Here is a 21,755-nt window from a genome sequence, read left to right on the forward strand (position 1 = left end):
AGAAAGTCCTCAACCTGACTCCTTAGACAACGTGCCAGAGTGCTACTCTGATCTGAAGGAGGTCTTCAGTAAGGGCAAGGCCTGTGGCCTACCTCCACATTGCCCTTACGATTGTGCTATTGACCTTCTCCCAGGTACATCACCTCCTCGCAGCCGCATCTACCCACTTTCCCAGAAAGAACAAGCGGCAATGGAGGAGTACATTCAGGAGGCTCTCAAGCAAGGTTTTATTCATCCCTCCAAGTCACCTGTTTCCACAGGCTTCTTCTTTGTGGAGAAGAAAGGAGGGGGTCTTTGTCCATGTATTGATTATAGAGGACTTAATTAGGTATGTGTATCCACTTCCACTCATGCCCTCAGTGTTAGAACAACTATGTTCAGCAAAGATATTCTCAAAACTTGACCTGCGCAGTGCATACAACCTGATCAGAATTCGAGAAGGCGACGAAAGGAAGATGGCGTTTAGCACCACCGCCAGTCATTTTCATTACTGGGACATGCCTTTATGGCCTTTCTTCGGCCCCAAGAGTCTTCCAGTGCCTGATCAATGACGTGCTCCGGGATATGCTGGGGAGGTTTGTTATTGCCTACATTGATGATATTCTGATCTACTCCCTAGACGAATCAAGCCACCTGGAACATGTCCGATCCATGCTAAAATGTCTACTCAAGAATCATCTCTATGTCAAAGCTGAGAAATGTGAGTTCCATTTACATCAGATATCTTTCCTGGGCTGCATCATCAGTGCAGAGGGAGTCAGCATGGACTCCTCCAAAGTATCTGCTGTTATGTCTTGGCCTCTACCCACATCCGTTAAGGAACTCCAATGCTTTCTAGGTTTTGTGAACTTCTACAGACAATTTATCAGAGGTTTCAGTACCATTGCTGCTCCACTAACTGCCCTGCTTAATAAAGTTACAAAATGTCTCTTCTGGAACCCAGTGGCGGAGGAAGCCTTCAGCTGACTTAAGACTGCGTCACTTCAGCCCCCATCCTGCAACATCCTGACCCCACCAAACCATTCACTGTTGAGGTGGATGCCTCAGAAACAGGAGTTGGAGGGGTGCTATCTCAACGTTTTGGTGAGAAACCAAAGCTTCACCCACTAGTATTTTTCTCAAAGAAGCTCTCATCTGTGGAGAGGAACTATGACGTTGGGAATCATGAGTTACTAGCTATTAAGCTTGCTCTTGAGGAATAGAGGCACTGGCTAGAGGGAGCTACACACCCCTCTGTGATTTTGACGGACCACAAGAACTTAGAATACCTAAAGAAAGCAAAGAGGTTGAACCCACATCAGGCCCGATGGGCCCTCTTTTTCACGAGATTCAACTTCACAATCTCTTTTCTTCCAGGGTCTAGGAACACAAAGGCTGCTGCTCTATCCCGAACCTCCAGTTCTGCTCCTCACGACACTGAACCACATCCTGTTCTTGCACCAGAATGCTTTGTGCAGTCTATCACTTGGGACCTAGATAAAGAGATCAGAAACTCTCAACCCTGAAGACACCCAGAGGACTGTCCACCAGAATTGCTATACATCCCCAAAACCTTTCGTTGTAAACATGGGCGCATGCATCTCCTGTCAAAGGACTTTTCAGATGTTGAGAAGTAAGTACTGGTGGGAAAACATGAGAACCGAGATGCAAAGGTTCCACAAACCCCTCCCTCTGGTAAGCTATGTCCCCTCCCTGTACCTCAGAGACCTTGGTCCCACCTGGCCATAGACTTCATAACTGACTGACCACTATCCCCAGGTAACACAACCATCATGGTGACTGTAGACCGATTCTCCAAGGCTTTGAAGCTGATTCCCTTAACAGTCATTCCCACAGCGTTTCAGACAGCAGAACTCCTGTTCCAGTATGTGTTTAGGTACTTTGGTATTCCGGAAGATATTGTCAGCGACTGTGGTCCTCATTTAATGGTTATGGATTTGTTTTATGGAGTGTCTGGGTGTCTCAGTAAGCCTCATGTCGGATTATCACCCTCAGTCCAATGGCCAGGTGGAGTGGGCCAACCAGAAGATTGGCTGTTTCCTGAGAATCTTTTGCATGAGGAATCAGGGGGACTGGTCACATTTCATCTTGTGGGCCAAGTATGGACAAAACTCACTCAGGCACTCAGCTACCCAGTTAACACCGTTCCAGTGCATACTCAGCTACCAGCCACCCCTGTTCCCATGGGATGACACTCCAGCACAGGTACAGTTGGTCGAGAACTAGTTTTCTAGGAGCCAAGCAATATGGGAGGAGGTTCACCCAATAATTGAAGCAGTAAATGCCAAGTATAAAGAATATGCAGACAAGCACCGTGGAAAAAATCCTGAGTTTTTGCCTGGCAATAGGGTGTGTGGGTCTCCACATGTGACTTAAGGGAACCGAATTCTTGCAAGAAACTCCAGGCACGTTACATTGGCCCATACAAAATCTTATGTCGTATCAATGAGGTTTCGTACGGACTGGAGCTTCCACCTCACTGCCGCATTTCCCCAAACTTCCATGTGTCATGTCTGAAACCAGTGAGTCAAGGTCCTCTGGCAGAAAATGCTCTCGTCCCAGAACAACAACCCCTAAGTCTCAAGGGAGAGGTAAACAGAATTCTCGACTCCAGAAGAAGAAGAGGTCAAGTGGAGTACCTGGTAGAATGGAAGGGCTATGGAGCAGAGGAACAGAGCTGGGTAATGGCTAAGAACATCCTCGACCCCCTGCTATCTCAAGAGTTTCACACTCCGCACCCTGACAAACCTGCACCTAGTGCGAAGTATTGTTCTGTGTCTTTCCAGTTGTACCAAGCCTTTCTAGTCTACCTGCTTTCCTGTTGTTGAACATTTGCTACATTTTCCCGTTATCTGCCTCTGTCCTCTCTCTGGTATTCTGTTCACCAGTCGACTGACCAGACTCGCCTACCAGCTGAGGCAAGGGCCTGGCTTTGACTACGAGTTTGCTCACTGATTTGGCTACACTTCCTGTTTGCATCCCCTTTCTCCCCTGCACATACATCTGTGAGTGCCTGCAATCTGACAAACATAAAATATAAAAAATGTACAATAAGCTGATTGCATAAGTGTGCACACCCTTAAACTAATACTTTGTTAAGTACCTTTTGATTTAATTACAGCGTTCAGTCTTTTTGGGTTGGAGTCTATCAGCCTGCCACATCTAGACTTGGAAATATTTGCCCACTCTTCCTTGCAAAAGCACTCCAAATCTGTTAAATTGCGAGGGTATCTCTTGTGCACAGCCCTCTTCAGGTCACTCCACAGATTTTCAGTTGAATTTAGGTCTGGGCTCTGGCTGGGCCATTCCAAAACTTTAATTTTCTTCTGGTGAAGCCATTCTTTTGTTGATTTCAATGTATGCTTGGGGTCATTGTCATGCTGAAAGATGAAAGTCCTCTTCATCTTCAGCTTTCTAGCAGACACCTGAAGGTTTTGGGCCAAAATTGACTGGTATTTAGAACTGTTCATAATTCCCTCCATGTTGACTAAAGCCCCTGTTCCAGCTGAAGAAAAACTCAAAACATGACGATGCCACCACCATGCTTCACCGTGGGTATGGTGTTCTTTTGGTGATGCACGGTGTTGTTTTTGTGCCAAACATACCTTTTGGAATTGTGGCCAAAATGTTCAACCTTGTTTTCATCGGACCATAACACGTTTTCCCACATGCTTTTGGGAGAGTTGATGTATTTTTTTTTTTTTGCAAAATTTAGCCAGGCCTGGATGTTTTTCTTTGTAAGAAAAGGCTTCCATCTTGCAATCCTACCCCATAGTCCAGACATATGGAGAATATGGGAGGTTGTTGTCACATGTAGTACACAACCAGTACTTGCCAGAAATTCCTGCAGCTCCTTCAGTGTTGCTGTAGGCCTCTCGGCAGCCTCCCTGACCAGTTTTTGTCTTGTCTTTTCATCAATTTTGGAGGGACATCCAGTTCTCAGTAATGTCACTGTTGTCCCATATTTTCTCCACTTCTTGATGACTGTCTTCACTGTGCTCCATGTAATGCCATGGAAATTTATTTGTACCCTTCCCCTGACTGATACCTTTCAACAACGAGGTCCCTTTGATGCTTTGTAAGCTCTCTGTGAACCATGGCTTTTGCTGGAGGATGCGACTGAGTAAATGTCAGGAAAATCCTAGTAGGACAGCTGAACTTTATTTGGGGTTAATCACAGTCATTTTAATTGATGGCTGGTGGTGTGTACCCAAAAAGACTGAATGCTGGAATTAAATCAAAAGGTGCTTCCGCAAAGTATTAGTTTAAGGGTGTGCACACTTATGCAACCAGCTTATTGTACATTTTTTATTTTTTATGTTTTTCCCCCTAACAGATTTGTTTGTTTTGCAGTTGAATTGTACAGGTTATTGGTCACATTAAAGGTGGAAAAAGTTTTGAAATTATTTATCGTGGTCTCATTTTTTTTTTACATCAGAAAAAAACGATCATTTTAATGGGGTGTGTGCACTTTTTATATCCACTGTATATGTGGTCAGTTTTATTATTATGCTATAAAATTCTGTTTGTCACAGATGAAATAACATTGTTCTATAGAAAAAGTATCAAACTGTGATCCAAACTTTTGCATGGATCAGTTATCATGGGCCGTTATCATGTTAACTGCTACCTTTCCTTCACTGCTTGCAAAATTAGCACATGTGGAAGCATGTTTAGGGAGACATTATTCCTCATTCATGAAGCTATAATCACTGATGGTGTTTTTGGATGTTATAGTTTCCTCACCTTGTCTATGGGGCTGTAGCATCCTCGGCCCCTGTTCAGGCCAAACTGGATTTTTCTGCTTATAACAAGGTAAAATTCTGCACAACATGGCACTATTACAGATACGTTTCACAACATTCCAAAGTTTTAGCCAAGGTACTTGTATATTCTCTTTGCTAGTTTGCTTTGTTATGGCGTGGACTTCTGATTCTGTGTATGCTACCCCAGGTGGTGGGACATAGTCTAACAGAGGAGAGTGTAGGCGGCTCTTATAAGGTGGGAATTTAATCTTGGTCTTGTGTCTTAAAGCATATTACTGTAAGTATTTCCTTATTTGTCTTTCAGTGTATTAGTATGTGTACTTGCTCAACTTTTTTTCATCTTTACCTCCACCAACTTTGTTTTTATTTGTTTGTTTGTTCCCAATGTAAGTTGTAAAATCATGAACGGATTTTGATGAAATTTTGAGGAAATGTGGGCCGTGGGCCAAGGAACAATTGATTAGATTTTGATGCAAATCCAGATATGTATGTGGATCCAGGATTTTTGTGTCTGTTCCCAATGTAATTCAAAAAGCAGTGAATTGATTTTGATGAAATTTTGAGGAAATGTGGGCCATGGGCCAAGAAACTATTGATTAGATTTTGAGACAAATCTGAATATGTGGTTTGACAGAAGTATGCACTCTACCAAGTGTCCTTCTAGTTATTTGTGCATTCTACTGTGTGCATTTGCTTATGTTTGTGTATTTAAGTGTATCACCTGTCTCGGTTAGTGTTTAAACAGTGTTCGGAAGGCCTTTGTGGCTTTGGAGGCAGCTCTCCTTGGGGGGAAAGAGATGAAGGTGGTGAAGGATTTTGGATGCTGTGATGTGCCAAAGAGCCCTGAGGACCGCACTGAGCTCGTGCAGAGTGTGGCTGACATCTTCATGGGAAGTGTGCAGTACAATGAGGAAGGAGTGATGCTGACCATCGCTCAAATCTGTGACATCATGACCAATCAGAGCCAGGAGGAGGCCTATGACAGACTGGTCAAACTTGCAACGGTATGAAATTCAGCATTTTCTCTTTCCTGTTTTTACCCTAAGGTTCTTAACTGAGTATCAAAATACTGTATAAACTGAGACTGAACTAACATTAACCGTATCAACTTTAACGGAGGGCGGCACGGTGGTGTAGTGGTTAGCGCTGTCGTCTCACAGCAAGAAGGTCCGGGTTCAAGCCCCGTAGCCGGCAAGGGCCTTTCTGTGTGGAGTTTGCATGTTCTCCCCGTGTCCGCGTGGGTTTCCTCCGGGTGCTCCGGTTTCCCCAACAATCCAAAGACATGCAGGTTAGGTTAACTGGTGACTCTAAATTGACCGTAGGTGTGAATGTGAGTGTGAATGGTTGTCTGTGTCTATGTGTCAGCCCTGTGATGACCTGGCGACTTGTCCAGAGTGTACCCTGCCTTTCGCCCATAGTCAGCTGGGATAGGCTCCAGCTTGCCTGCAACCCTGTAGAACAGGATAAAGCGGCTAGCGATAATGAGATGAGATGAGAACTTTAACTGAGATTGACAGACAAATGCACCCACAAGCGGTAAAATAGGTTTACAATACAAACGAGCATCTACAGTGCAACTTTTGTACATTGTGTAGACTGGTTTGATTCGAATCACTGTCTGTTAGGTACCTTATTAGTTAATTAGCTGATAAGGACCTAATCAGAATCAAACACTATATGAAACACTTTTTGAAATGTAAATGTAGATAGTATTTCTGTATAAAGTATTATTCTGTAAATTTTATAAATAGAGCGGGAGCTACAGTTATCGACAGTCCATAATTATCGACACCTTTTCAGATTTACCAATAAAAAACAATTTTACAAAGGTGAGTTTCAGGCACAACAGTTATTATTGGTTAATTAATCAACCAGAAGACCCCCCTCGCCCTTTGATCTTGTCGTTTGATGACACAACTCGTTACCTGAGATGGAATTTTTTTTAGCACGATCAACAATCTGAGGAAAACCCAAACATTATCATCGCAGGTAAGCATGGTGGAAAGATCATGGACATGTTTTTACTTATCAAATTCACCGATATATCATGATCTCCTTGGTGAAACCTACTTTGCTTCTTACTCTTATTTCACAGTCGCCATTTTGTATCTAAACACGCATTTAAGAAGTCATGTGACGTGTCGATAATAGTGATCACGTTCACCGGTGTCCACCATTATCGACACGCTGTGGAATTAAGTGACATTTATAATAGTTATGTATCGATCTTTGTGTAACATTGTTGAAGTAGATGAAGTACTTTAAAAAAATAAAAGTGCAGTGATTTATGATAATTTTTTTTCTGATTCATAACAGAATAAACACAATGCTTATAGAGTATTTGGGATCCTATTGCAATAAATAGAATTGGTCCAGAATGAAATTCCTAGCATATAAAAAATTACATGCTTGAACTATGCAGATTTTTCTATTCCATTCAGAATTTTTTTTACAGTTTGTTGTAAATATCTACCACATATTACAATATCAGTAGAAATTTAATATTTTTAGCTGTAAATTTAAAATCTCAATTAAAAAAAAAATCACTTGTTTGAAAATACTGAAGCTTCACCAATCTGAATCAACTGCAACAAATTAGAGCTTTGCTTGAATTATTGGTAAACTAGAAATTAATGCAAACAACAATGCATGATTAACAAAATGTGATCTACGAAAATACTTAAAGTGGGTAGAAAATGGAACAAAAAGATTTTCTGACAGGTTAAACATTATCAGTTCATTTGTTTCCAAACATTAGAATGACTTCCTCATTTACGTACGTACCGACATTGATATATTTATATAAAAGATATTTTGTACTAAATATAAGTCTGTGTAAAACAAATTTTAAATAAAAACTATGTTTTGTTAACTTAATACCACATACTGATTTTTTTATTTTTAATTTTTTTAATAAATAATTATCTGGCTGTCGATAATTGTGGAACGGTGTCAATAACTGTGGACAAAGGTGTCGATAATTATGGAATGGTGTCACGTGATCTGATATGCTAAGTAATCAGGAATCAACTCTTTTTTTTTTTTTTCCCCAGTGGAAGTTTGAGTAATTATTCATGCACTATTTACATATTGAAAGTCTTTTCTACTTTTGCAATGGCCAAAATATCGTTAAGGTGTCAATAATTGTAGCCGCTGCTCTTGTAAGTAAGTCAGCTAGAATTGTAAATTGGTTTTAACTAGTTTTAATAATCTCAGAGTTGGTGTCTTGTATTCTAATAACAGGAAATGCTAGATCGTGTCAACTATATTCAAGATACTCTAACTTGTTAAGATATCATTTTTGCAGTGTAGAAGAATACAAGACACCAACTCTGAGATTATTAAAACTAGTTCTAGATTGTAACCAACTTATTCCAAGATGTCTTGTCAAGTAAAATAATCTGTCCATGCAGCAAGATAATTTCACTAGTATTAAGGAATTGTCTCCTTTTTTTTTTTCAGTGTAACTGTAACTCTACTAAGCCCATCCTGTATATCAGGTTTTCCACTATACAGTTACAGTATAACACAATATACATATTATTATCTGTTATTTTTTGGGGTTGAAACGTGCTAGGCTCATCAATAATGTTGAAAGAAGAAAATTATGTTCTTGACTTTGTCGTAATGTAGCACGGTTTTCCACAGAGGCTTATTTCATGTAATTAATTGGGACGAGCAGCAATGAATTAAATCTGTAATTAAGAGTTTGTTAGGTCTGGCACAATTCTGTATTGCTCATTTTCAGTCACTAATGGGATTTATTCATTAGTGTAAGCAATGTAATAAATGAGCACTCTAAATAGGCAGTGAAGACTTCTGGGAGTCGAAAGAAATGGACAGAAGTGAGAATGCGAACAGAAGGTGGCACTGCTGAACTCTAAATGCTTGCGTATTGCTTTGTAGCTGAGTTGCTGTATATTAGTACACTTTTTTCTTTTAGGTTTCCCTTTGAAGATGCCCCAGCTACGTTATGAAATGTGATTATAGTGTTGTATTTTCTCAATGCTTTGTTTTTCATTTTGTTAGATGTATCGTGCTATGGTAAAGGAGCCGTGTCTGGATATCTCTCACCAACACACCATCCTGAACCTGAATAAAAGCTCCAGTGGCAGCTTTGGGTCCAGACAGTGGTACTACCAGACCTGCACCGAGTTCGGCTTCTGTATGAGTGCCTTTGGATTTACACACGCACAAGTTCAACTCAGTGGTGCACTGTTTGTTCACAAGACAAGAAGGCTTTATTTATCACATGTACACTCAAGCACAGATTTAAGCATTTAAATCTCTCCTCCTCTGCATTTAACCCATCTGAAGCAGTGAACACACACATACCCAGAGCAGTGAGCAGCTACATATATTACAGCACTCGGGGAGCAGTTGGGGGTTAGGTGCCTTGCTCAAGGGCACTTCAGCCCAACCTCAGGCCATGGCTGCCCCATGTTAACCTAACCGCATGTCTCTGGACTGTTAGGGGAAACCCACATAGACACGGGGAGAACATGTAAACTCCACACAGAAAGGCCCTCGTCCGCCACTGGGCTCGAACCCAGAACCTTCTTGCTGTGAAGCCACAGTGCTAACCACTACACCACCGTGCCAGTTAACATGATGCACTGAGAATAAAAGGAACAAAACATGACGGGGGCATGCTATTATAGGAAAATAATCAACATCTGGGTGGTGTGATGCCATTCAACACAAGGTAGATTATTTTCCCAACACAACGCATATTACAGCATGTCCCAAAGTGTTTTATTCCTCTTACACCACTTCAATTTGCCAACAGTTACACTTTTTTATTTATTAAAGAATGAATGCACATTTTATCTGTTTATATTGCGGAGAATCAGCGAAACAAGCTAGTTCCTGTCATCACTTATGCTATAAACAGAAAGAAACAAGCTCTTTGTCTCCCTTTTTTGAAACAAATAATACAGAAAAAAACAACAACTCCACAGCTTGTCATATTACCGAGAAACTGCAAAGCTGTTCATCATGAAGACTTTTCCATGTCTGAAAACTTCACGTTACATTTTTTACCTGTGACTGGTACACAACACAGACACTGGAGACTCCTTCTAATGCGAAAAGAATGCTAAATACATTTTCTCCTCACAGAAAACTTGATCAAACTGTTACTATAGAAACGTATAATACCGTAGCTATTAGAACGAGTGCATTAATATAAGCCTTGCAGTCACTCACAAGCACTGTCAGAGCTGCTGTCATAGACAATTAATCAACACCTTCTGACCAATTAGAATGCAGAAATCAGCATTGCCGTGGTATAAATCTGTTTCCTCACGGCGTGGAATAAATCAGAAGTGTGAGTGTTTTGTCCTCATCTGACTTCAGAAAGAATTTGCCTTTCTCAAGGAGTTGAGCAGACGGTAGTGAGGTGTAATAATAATAATAATAATAAAAAAGTTCACTTTCTCACCAACAGATCAGAGATTTCCTGATCAGCCTGTGAACAAAAGTGCAGACAGAAACATACAAGAAAGAGAGAGAAAGAAAAAAAATATAATTTTTTAAACAATTATTCCACTCAATCTCGTCGTACACAAGGTGATAGTTAATGAAGCGCGTAGCACCGAGTTGACAATAAGCCTTGTACGTTCACTGGATTCTGAGAAACATCCATCCATTATCTGTAGCCGCTTAACCTGTGCAGGGTCGCAGGCAAGCTGGAGCCTATCCCAACTGAATATGGGCGAGAGTCGGGGTACACAAGTCAGCAGATCATCGCAGGACTGACACATAGACACAGACAACCATTCACACTCACATTCACACCTACGGTAAATTTAGAGTCACCAGTTAACCTAACCTGCATGTCTTTGGACTGTGGGGGAAACCGGAGCACCCGGAGGAAACCCACGCGGACACGGGGAGAACATGCAAACTCCGCACAGAAAGGCCCTCGCCGGCCCCGGGGCTCGAACCCAGGACCTTTTTGCTGTGAGGCGACAGTGCTAACCATTACACGACTGTCCCACCATTTTGAGAAACAGAGCATTTTTATTTTTATTTTTTGTAAATTCAATAAATAAAAACTTTATATAAAACATCTGACAAAATCATTTGCGCTTAGGCGACCTTCTTAAAAACCTATCAGTGGCTGCACAAATTGAATTTAGTGGTGTTTTTTTGTAGAAGGTGCCATCTTGCTGTCATGCCGAGGTATAGAATAGCTTTAGACATTTATTTAATTCTTTCTTGGACATTTCAGTTCTGTACTTTTCAAAATTCTTTGAGCTTTTGAACCAGCCTAAAAAAAAAATCAACAAATTTTAATGCTTAAAGATGAAGAATGTACAGTAAACAAACCGGCGAAATGACAGTAGTGATTTGTGAAAAACACTATAATAATAATCCTTGAAAAATAAAAAAGATACGTTCTTACTATCAAATATTTTCATTCCATATTTTGTTGCTTTTTTGTATTTTTGGGGGGTTTTATTTTCGAGTAGAGTTTTTATTTCTTCCTTGGTTGGTTTGGCAACACACTCCGCCATTTTGTTTTTCTCTACTCATGGTATATGAGCTGATAGCCTAGTAGTAAGGTAGCCAATCAGAGCACACGATTGCTCATATCCAGTGAATGTGGATAGAATGAATGAATGAATGAATAAATAAGGGTCATTCTAGAATTTGGGGTACTGTACATTTTGCGTAGTAGAGTAGCTAATCAGAGCACGCAATTGCTTATATCCAGTGTCCATGTGGATATAAAAAATATATACATATCGTCACACCACCGTGTAATGTTCTTGATATTATATGGACACATCCACACAAAAAAATTACGTGAGTTAATCAAAAGAATTTTAATTTTGAGCCAGTTCACCATTTTGACAATGCGTAACTCGGTGGCAGTAAAACACTGGGGGTGACATCATCGGAGTGAAATATCAGGAATTATTCTACATACAGGGCACTTTTTCCATGGAATAAAAACATGTATTCTCTTTCCTTCTAGTGGGTTTACTGATAGCATGCAAAATTATCATATCGCTTATCCTCTGTGTATTACGCCACTCTACCCAATGGAGAATGAGCGTGCAATATTGTTACAATATTGCATGTTATCAAGATAACATGACGTCACACGTCGGAGACATAAAACTTCTGCATTAGCGAGCAAGAGTGAAAATTTGTAAACAAACATGGCCACCAGGGTTGCTTCATTAAAAATGGAAGATTTTGAGAAAATTTTGGCTGCCAGGTGGCTCCGTTGTTAATTTTAAATGTACTGTAACTAAGTAAATTACACAGGGGAAAAAAAAATATATATATTCAGCTTGACTGTGCTAGCATTGGCCTTTGCTAACACATAAGCTGGAAGGTAATTAGACTGCCACACTAACAGTACTGCGTTGCGGGTAAGCTAGCGTTGGCCTTCGCTAACACTACTGCTACGCCGGGTGGAAGCTAACTGGACTGCTACACTAACAGCACAGAGTCACGGGTAAGCTAGCGTCGGCCTTTGAGAATGCTAATATGAAGTGTGTGTATGTAGAATAATAATAATATTGCCTAATAATAATATTTTTTTTGTGGTCTATCAGATGTATTCCATTCAGCTAGCATGATATTGAACGAGTCTTCGACTCAGTCAATATCATGCTAGCTGAATGGAATATATCTGATAGACCACTCAAAGCCAGTCAGTATTATTTAAATATGTCACTCAGATTCACGATATATTTCATATCAAAAATGTGTTTTTCAACACAAGAAGATAAACTTCATATCTTCAAGGCAACATGTGATTTTTTTTTTTTTATTATATAGACACATTCACAAACAAAAAGAGCCTAAATTTATCAAAATTCATATAGAGTTACATATAGAGATTTGTGTCACGGTTTTGGATCTCCACGTCCCGGATGTAGCTTGTATGAAAAATAGAAGTGGTGTATTTCCCAATTAAACACACGTTTCCATATATATATATATATATATATATATATATATATATATATACACACACATGACAATGTGTGTGTGTTCATGGATTCTCAATCCCTACCAAATGGCATACTTGCCAACCCTCCTGATTTCGGCGGGAGGCTCCTGATTTTAGCCTCCATCTCCCGCCTCACGATTGTATTTGTTTAAAAACTGGATAATCTCCCAGTTTTGGGAAATCCCTACCACCAAGTTAAAAATACTCCCGATTATGTCCAATCAGAATCGTATGAGAAACACTGCTGACGTCAACTGATTTTAACCAATCAACGAACAGAACAACAGTCACTTCTGTAATGTAGGATTCACCCAGGCTGTCCGACATTTTTTACAAGCATTCATTCATCATGGCCAGTAAACCCAATACCAAACAGCAAAAATATGAATGCAAATACCAGGTTGCATGGGAGAATGAATTTCCATGGATAAGCAAATTTTCGACCAGCCAGTTACACATTTTAAGGTAAAGATACCTTAAATCAGAATATAATGGACATTTGAGTGTGAAATTAAACTAGTCTTCCATACTGTTTCAGAAACAAACTGTACAACTTCTAAAGTGTTTAGTGAAATTTTGCATGACAGAGAATTTGTTTGGTGAGTGTATTTGAATAGTGCGGTAGTGTCTTAGTGCTATTTTGAATTTATGTTTGAAAGTTTACAAGTGAATTATCTGGAAAGTGATTGATTTTGATGGAGTTTTAAGGTTTTAAGTGAAAGATTACTAGTGAGTGTATTTTGGTCGTACTAAAATTTTGCATTTGAGTGAATTTCTTTGTGGAGTATGTTTTGATAGTATGGTAGTATTTATAGTGCCATTTTTACATTTTGTTTGAAAACTTTCAGTCAAAGTTTGCAAATGAGCAAATTCCTTTGGTGCATTCCGATAGGATTTTGATAGGATTTCTAGTGCTTTTTAAATTCTGTCGGAAAGTGTTCAGTGAGAGAGATGCATTTTAGTAGTACTAAGACAGTGCAGTATTTATTTAACTGAGTTGTTACTATTTTGGTCAAATCTTATTAAAATTTTATTTAATTTATATATGACATTATAGTTCTCTGTATTTTTATATGAGCTTACAGAAGGAAAACACATTTGATGCAATTCAATAATACTTTCATTCACTGTGACTATTTTAAGAAATGATAAACATTCTTCTAAAGCATCACTTGTGTTATTTTTTTGCGGGTCTTTGTATGTATACAATATTCAGGCATGAGATTTTTCAGCTAAAAATCTGATTTAAGATTTCCCTTTCATTGTTATATTAAAATTCAAGATGAGTATTATTTCAGATTTTTCACTCTGAGCTCTCTCAGGCCTGATACATGAATCCCATAACCTATAGTAATTGATAGAACAATATCAACAATTCAAAAACTCTTTAATTGTATAAATTTCAAATGGTTTGCAATTAATTGGGATCCACCGTTTTTATCGTTTCAACCGTGCATCATACCCTCGTCCAATTGAAAATGTCATTCACGCACTTTTCTCCCCCATGAGAATTTTGAAAAGTTGGCAAGTATGAAGTGGCACCATAAACAATTTGTTGTTCCTGCTTTTTTTTTGCATCTAAATTAAAATTTGACAGATTCCTGATGAGCTGCCATTGAAACCTAATGCACTAAATAGATCTACATATCTTCCTTAACCTCCAGCAATTATTAAATACCAGGTTTCAATGTAAATACATGCACATTTGTGCAACTACTACAAATAGCATTCTGTATGTTGGGCTCTTTTTTTTTCTTTCTTTCTTTCTTTCTTTCTTTCTTTCTTTCTTTCTTTCTTTCTTTCTTTCTTTCTTTCTTTCTTTCTTTCTTTCTTTCTTTCTTGTTAAAGTTTCGGCATGTGTGTATGTGCAGATCAGACCTGTGACGATGCTAGCTGCCCATTCGTGCGCACACTAACACTGCAGGACCACACTCAGCTCTGCCGCCAGCTGTTTGAGATTCCTGAACACACACTCCACACAAACATTGCCTTCACCAACCAGTACTACGGAGGAAATCAGGCCCAAACCCAGCGTGTGCTCTACATTAATGGTAAGAGTGAAATGGCACTTATTAGACAACACAGTAACAGTGAATGTCTGTTTTAGAATAATACTACTAGAACAATTAAACCTTCTTTTGAAAGATGCCTTAGAACACTTTGGCTGCTTTAAGAACCTTTGAATGAACAAGTTAACAATTTCCCATCACAAAGAACCTTCAGCATAAAGGGCATTAATAAAAGGAAAGGATAAATGATAAAAAGAGGAGTCCTACCAAAGGTTCCCCAGGGTACTGGTTCTCAAAGTGGGGTCTGAGGACCCACAGGGGTCCATGAATGATTTTTTATTTATTTATTTATTTTTAAAATTCTGTTCCACTGGTGGAAACCACAAACCCATAAAAGCATTATTAAGGCTATTATATTGATATAACATTCTTATAGTTACCTCCACCAACTTTGTTGGAGGAGGTTGTGGTTTTGCCTCCATTTGTTTTTGTTTGTTTGTTCCCAACATAACTCAAAACACAGTGAACGGATTTTGATAAAATTTTGAGGAAACATTGGCCACGGGCCAAGGAACATTTGATTAGATTTTGATGCCAATCCAGATATGTATGCGGATTGAGGATTTTTTGTCTTTTCCCAGTGTAACTCAAAAAGTAGTGAACAGATTTTGATGAAATTTGCTGGACAGATTTAATATTATCCTCGGTTCAAGTGATATGATTTTGATTTTGATCATATGTGGCTTGGTGGAGGTATGGATTTTATCATGCACCCTTCTAGTTATGAGCTCGTGTCACTGCTTAGTTGAATTGGATGAGTTTAATTTCAACCTCAGTAGCTCATAATGTTTTCATTCCATGGAAAACTCAACTCTGTAGTTCTGATAAATACCAAGAATATTGTTGTACACATTTGAGTAATGAACAGAATATTTGAGATAGTTGGATTATTGTCATCAAATAAGTCTTTCCTCAGGTTAGTTTTATGGTTAAAGGGGTTAAGGAGTGAAAAAGGTTTGAAAAACTTTGTCATTTGGAAAGAGGAATCAATCAATCAGTCAGTCAGTTAGTTAGTTAGTTAGTTTGTTTTGCCATGGCTGTTCATAAGATTGCCTCACATTTTCAACTTAAGAGCATTATTATTATTATTATTATTGGAGTTTGCATGTTCTCCCCGTGTCCGCGTGGGTTTCCTCCGGGTGCTCCGGTTTCCCCCACAGTCCAAAGACATGCAGGTTAGGTTAACTGGTGACTCTAAATTGACCGTAGGTGTGAATGTGAGTGTGAATGGTTGTCTGTGTCTATGTGTCAGCCCTGTGATGACCTGGCGACTTGTCCAGGGTGTACCCCGGCTTTCGCCCGTAGTCAGCTGGGATAGACTCCAGCTTGCCTGCGACCCTGTAGGACAGGATAAAGTGGCTACAGATAATGGATCGATGAATTATTATTATTATTAATAATAATAATTGCTTGATGCCCTAACCCTCATGTTCAGTTTACTTTTTAACAAAAGGATGCCCTGTTTACCCAGACCATCTCTTGATTTTATAGCAATGATATTATTATTATTATTATTATTCAATCGATTCCAGTGTGGCTAATACTTTCTGAGTGACTCGTTTAAAGCACAGAATTTGGAGTTACATAAAGGATCTTGCCAGTGATGTGGGCTATACTGGCTGATCAAGCTGATTTTTTGACCATCTTAGGTGACATTGACCCTTGGATGGAGTTAAGCATTGTGCATAATGGGACTGGAGTGGATGAGGACAGAGCCATCGTGATTCATGGCGCTGCTCACTGCGCGGATATGAACCCTACACACTCCAGGGACAAGCCCTCACTGCGCCAGGCCAGGAAGGTGAGAGAGAGAGAGAGAGAGAGAGAGAGAGAGAATGATGGAAGCACAAAAACTGAAATAGATTCTGTGGGGAAACAGTAGTGGCATGTGTGAGAATAAAGATTGATTACGGTAATACTTTGGGTGAAAAGCCACCCTGACGTAATCCTCCAACACTCCCACACAGCACACACATGCTCTATCTCCCTCTTTCCATCTTTCCACACACTCACACAAAAACCACAAACACACACTTCTCATATTTTTCCTCTCTGTGCAGGAAATTGAAAGGCATGTTGTCATGTGGCTGAAGAGTGCAGCATGGGAGAACACGCTCTGACCAATCAGCATGCGTGAAAATGGATCACCTGACCGAACCACTTTACTACGACGTGACCTTTCTCTTCTGCCTTCTGTCAAATTATCTTATCAGGCTACATGTGTGATGTGAGTGTGTGTATGACTGTGTGACTATGTGTTGAGACTATGTGTTGTCTATCAGTTGGCCATTACTGAGAAAGAACTTCCAAGCTGTGTGTTTTGTGGTTCGTGTGTGTGTGTGTGTGTGTGTGTGTGTGTGTGTGTGTGTGTGTGTGTGTTTTTAAATATATTTACAATAAAAACCCCACATTTTATGCTATTAGTATTAGTTCTTGAGTGATGTCACTGTTAACATAATATGTATATGATAATGTCAGTGCATGCAGAAGCTCTATGTCTGACTTTTTGAATCAAAAATCAAATAAGCAATAAAGTTATTACTTGTGGTGTGATGATTGTATTTCTATATTTCTTTCAGGCTCTTTAACAATTAGCAAATAAACAGTTAACTGCAATCAAACGGCTAGCTGTAAACAAACCAGATGAGAGATGATCATATCACTGCGATGTCACATGTACGTGTATATACTACATGTGAATTTCATTTATTTACCATTTCTACCAGTTTTCACTGAGTGGTAATTCTAAATTGGTTTCAAAACAGCAAAACAAGGGATTATCTTTATACATACATACAGTACTGTGCAAGTGCTGTAGAGCAAAGATACCTTCAAAAATAATGAAATTATGTTTCTACATTAAAAAAAATGCCATAAAGATCAGTAATGCATGGGAAAAGACAATGTTTGGTGTGAACACCTTTGCTTAAAAAAAAAAGAGTAGTCTCAGGTACAAAAAGTGCAGGTTTATAAGGAAATGAGCTGTAGGTTTTACTGAGCATCTTGCAGAACCAGCCACAGTTCTTCTGGACACTTTGACTGTCACACTCGCTTCTTATTTTTGCAGCAAAACCCACCAGGCTTCATGATTTTTTTGTCTGAAAAGTGGTCTGATATGTAATATGCTGCTTTCTTTACTGACATGCAAACATTTTTCTGTAACATTTAATTTTGTGCTGGAAAACTAATGTTCGGAAATCTAAAGTGTTTCTGTACTGGTTCCATAATGTAGAAGTCATAAAATAAAATCTATAACAAAGTTTGTAATATATCACATACACACGAGTGTTTTGCTGGGAAATACACCACTTGTATTTTTCATATGAGCTACATCCGGGACAGCGAGATCCAAAACCGTGACTTAAATCTCTATATTTCACTTGTGAGGAAATCGATGAATTGTTTTGATAAATTTGGGTTCTTTTTGTTTGTGAATGTGTCGATATAATAAAAAGAAAATCGCACCTTGGCTTGAAGATATGAAGTTTATCTTCTCGTGTAGAAAAATTCGCATTTTTCACACAAAATACAGTACATCACGGATCAGAGTGACATATTTCCCGATATTCCACTCCGATGATGTCACTCTCAGTGTTTTCCCGCTGACTAGACATGCGTTGTCAAAATGGCGAACCGGTTCAAAATGAAAATTCTTTTGATTAACTTGCGTATTTTTTGTGTGTGTATGTGTTCATATAATATAAAGAACATTACATGGTGGTGCAAAGATATGAAGTTCTCATGCTGAAAATATTTTCACTCGTTCACTTCGCTCACTCATATTCATATCTTCGTGCAACCATGTAGTGTATCTCTCTCTCTCTCTATCTATCTATCTATCTCTCTCTCTCTATATATATATATAATGTGTGTCTTAATTATTTTTTAAACATTTAATGTTTTCACTCAAGACAGTGATTATTCTGAATAATAACTGTGCACTTTATATTTTCATTTCTCACTTAATATGTATTTTTCTCCTGTACACGCTGTAATGAGAGATGTAATCGAAAAATTAGACCATCAAATATTTATACATTTTTCTCTGTAAAAATAACAGTGATAAGATGTAAAAAAGAAGCATGTGTCACATTTGACCCTTGTAAAAATGAGAAAATGCACTTATTAAATTTTACTGTATGTTTTACTACATTTTACCCATGCCCCTGTGCCAGCTCTTATAAATTTGAGTCACTCAGCTAAAATTGGTTTTAATTAGTATGAGACGTTTATGTGTTTATATGTCAAAGCTCTTCAAGGTCGTATCTGTAATACAAACTTCATATCATTTTCTGTGTATAGGTCAATTCCGCATAATGTTACTATGCACAAGGGATTTCACTGTGATATCTCTATACCGTGGCATTCAGTGAGCAGGATTTAGCTAATGGATTCATGCAAAGTGGCTACAAATTGGGCCGTATGAAATACAACACGAACGCAATCAGAAACAGAAAATCAATGTTAGCAGAATCTGCAAATGTATTTGCGACTGAACGAGTGTAAGGTGAGGAACAGCCAGTTGCCCCTTGGCCATCTGTTTGGCTGTGGGTGGGAGGGGGTTGGTCCAAGGCTCTATGTGTGTGTGTTTGTGTGTGTGTGTGTGCTGGGGGTAGTTTGGGGGACAGGGGGTGTGTACTGCTCCTGCTGCTCAGTACTGCCTCTCGCTGATTGATGATCTCCACTCCCCTAGGGTCGACCAGGTCACGACCTCCCATCACTGACCCCCCCCCCCCCCCCCCCCACACACACACACAGAGACAGAGCACCCAGAGTCCACACACACACACACACACACACACACACGCATGCATACAATCTTTCAACACAAATACACTTACTCATATAGATTATTAGTCTCTCTCTCTCTCTCTCTCTCTCTCTCTCTCTCTCTCACACACACACACACACACACACACATCCATCAATCAAACCTTAGAAATTCATAAAACATTTTGCTTAAAAATTTGCTTAAAAGTCAAATCTAGCCTTTTTCATAGTCTATAATCTTTAAATAGATTGTTGCAAACTCACTAATGCCAAGGTTTATATATATTCGTAACTATCTATGAAATAACTATAAGCAGATTACAGTTGTTCCTAATCACTTTCAAAACACATGGTCTGCTCATTTCTCCTTTCCCAATCTCTTCTTTACTTCCTGCTTGTTATGATATCAGGGGTTATGAGGACACTGGGATAACCACAATCCATTTATCTACTAGCCAAACCATATCTAACCAACCTTATCAGACCATGCCACCTACCAGTACCAATCATCAAAGGTCTGAACTCATGAAGATGTCTTGTAGCAGTGATTCACCATTGACACCTCACGTTTGAGTTATACCATGCAGAAGCCAAATCAACTCACATGATAACTGTAACATTTAATGACAGACGCTGACTTTTATTTATTGTCACAGGTCAGGTTACAGATGTCGGAATATTTGTATTTACAGTTATGCATTACATCTAACAGACTTACAAAAAGCCATCATTGGACCTTCGCTGTACAAAAGACATATAAGCTAGAAGATGGAGCATAATGGACAAAAGACTCGGAGAGAAAACATAGGAGACTTGGTAATTAGTAGGGAATAAGTACAGTAAATATAAAAAAAAATTCAGTAATTGTAATAATTGGATTTCTATGGTTTCATTTTTGGAATTATTTAAAGAAAATTCAAAATGTTTTTAATTATTGAAATAAATGCTTACACTAAATATTCAATAATAATAATAATAATAATAATGGTCTTATTTTTGGGATCGTATTAAAAAATGTCACAAGAAGAAATCCAAATTTGCCAAAACAAGCCAGATTTTGGGTGGATGCCATATTTTAGTTACTCAAAGGGGGAGCAGAGTGAAAATCTGTGTATACCTTAGGTTTAGTGAATGGACCTGAGGAGATAAAACAATTTTTTCTTTGCAGTGAAGACCAACATTTTTCATGAAAAGTCTGAAATCTCTTATTTCAGTATCATATATCTTGAGTTTCAACAAAGGAAATTTTTAGTTGTCATACTAACGATGAGATGAGATATTTATATTTAATACACGGCTTGTAAAAGTACTCTTTTTGTAAAGTACTCTTTCATTTCCTTCTGTACCATAGTGACCAGACCTGGGTACATTCATACTGGAAGTGGAGCTCTTTCTACTTTAAATAATGGGAACTTGCACTTATGCTAGTCTTTATAAAGACTGCTGAGTTGGCAGAAGCCAACAAGACTATTTAAACAACAAAATGAAGTGCTGTGGAAAAAAAACAGAAAAAACCTCCATAAGGCTCAATAATAAATCAGCTTAGAGTTTCTCAGGCTCATATGCACATTAAGTGTGAAAGCCACACCATTGTCATTACTACTACACTGCTACAATATTTTATTTTTAAACAGTAGGCACTGTGTAGCATTGACTGTAAATTAATAGAAAATGCAATGCATCCTGGGATATTTAGCTGCAACAATCTCAATGCTAGCCAGCATATATGACTCTTTGGTAATATTTATGAGTCACTCACCTACCAAGAGTTAACACTAACAAAGAACGAAGCCCATCCGGTTGAGTGCATACCTCCACCAAGCCACATATTGTCAACAACAAAATCAATGCATTTGACGTGAGGATAATAATCAAGCTGAACACCGAATTTAATCCAAATCCAGTCACTACTTTTTGAGTTATGTTGGGAACAGGCAAAAAATCCTGGATCCATACGCATATCCAGATTTGCATCAAAACTATCAATCGTTCCTTGGCCCACGGCCCACCTTTCTTCAAAATTTCATCAAAATCCCGTTCATTAATTTTTGAATTATACTCAAAAAAGGTTCCAAGTGTCAGTAATATTTGTGGTGAAATGGTTATATACTGTATATAGCGGGGAAACACTGAGAGTGACATCAACAGAGTGAAAGATCGGGAATTATGTCACTC

General features: G+C 38.8%; 1 protein-coding gene across 2 annotated transcripts in view; it reads left to right on the forward strand.

The window, feature by feature from the left end:
• LOC132871515 (thymus-specific serine protease) overlaps positions 1-17,145 on the forward strand; it is a 41,294-nt gene extending 24,149 nt beyond the window's left edge. For both annotated transcript variants that reach the window (XM_060905726.1, XM_060905727.1), the window contains exons 6-12: positions 4,738-4,815; positions 4,954-5,001; positions 5,501-5,770; positions 8,796-8,931; positions 14,613-14,792; positions 16,460-16,611; positions 16,871-17,145. In XM_060905726.1, coding sequence (XP_060761709.1) covers positions 4,738-4,815; positions 4,954-5,001; positions 5,501-5,770; positions 8,796-8,931; positions 14,613-14,792; positions 16,460-16,611; positions 16,871-16,930 — 924 coding nt within the window. In that variant the 3' untranslated portion in view covers positions 16,931-17,145. The remainder of the gene's footprint in view (positions 1-4,737; positions 4,816-4,953; positions 5,002-5,500; positions 5,771-8,795; positions 8,932-14,612; positions 14,793-16,459; positions 16,612-16,870) is intronic.
• The last annotated feature ends 4,610 nt before the right edge of the window (positions 17,146-21,755 follow it).

Source organism: Neoarius graeffei, chromosome 23 (genome assembly GCF_027579695.1).
Source record: "Neoarius graeffei isolate fNeoGra1 chromosome 23, fNeoGra1.pri, whole genome shotgun sequence".
Classification (NCBI taxonomy): domain Eukaryota; kingdom Metazoa; phylum Chordata; class Actinopteri; order Siluriformes; family Ariidae; genus Neoarius; species Neoarius graeffei.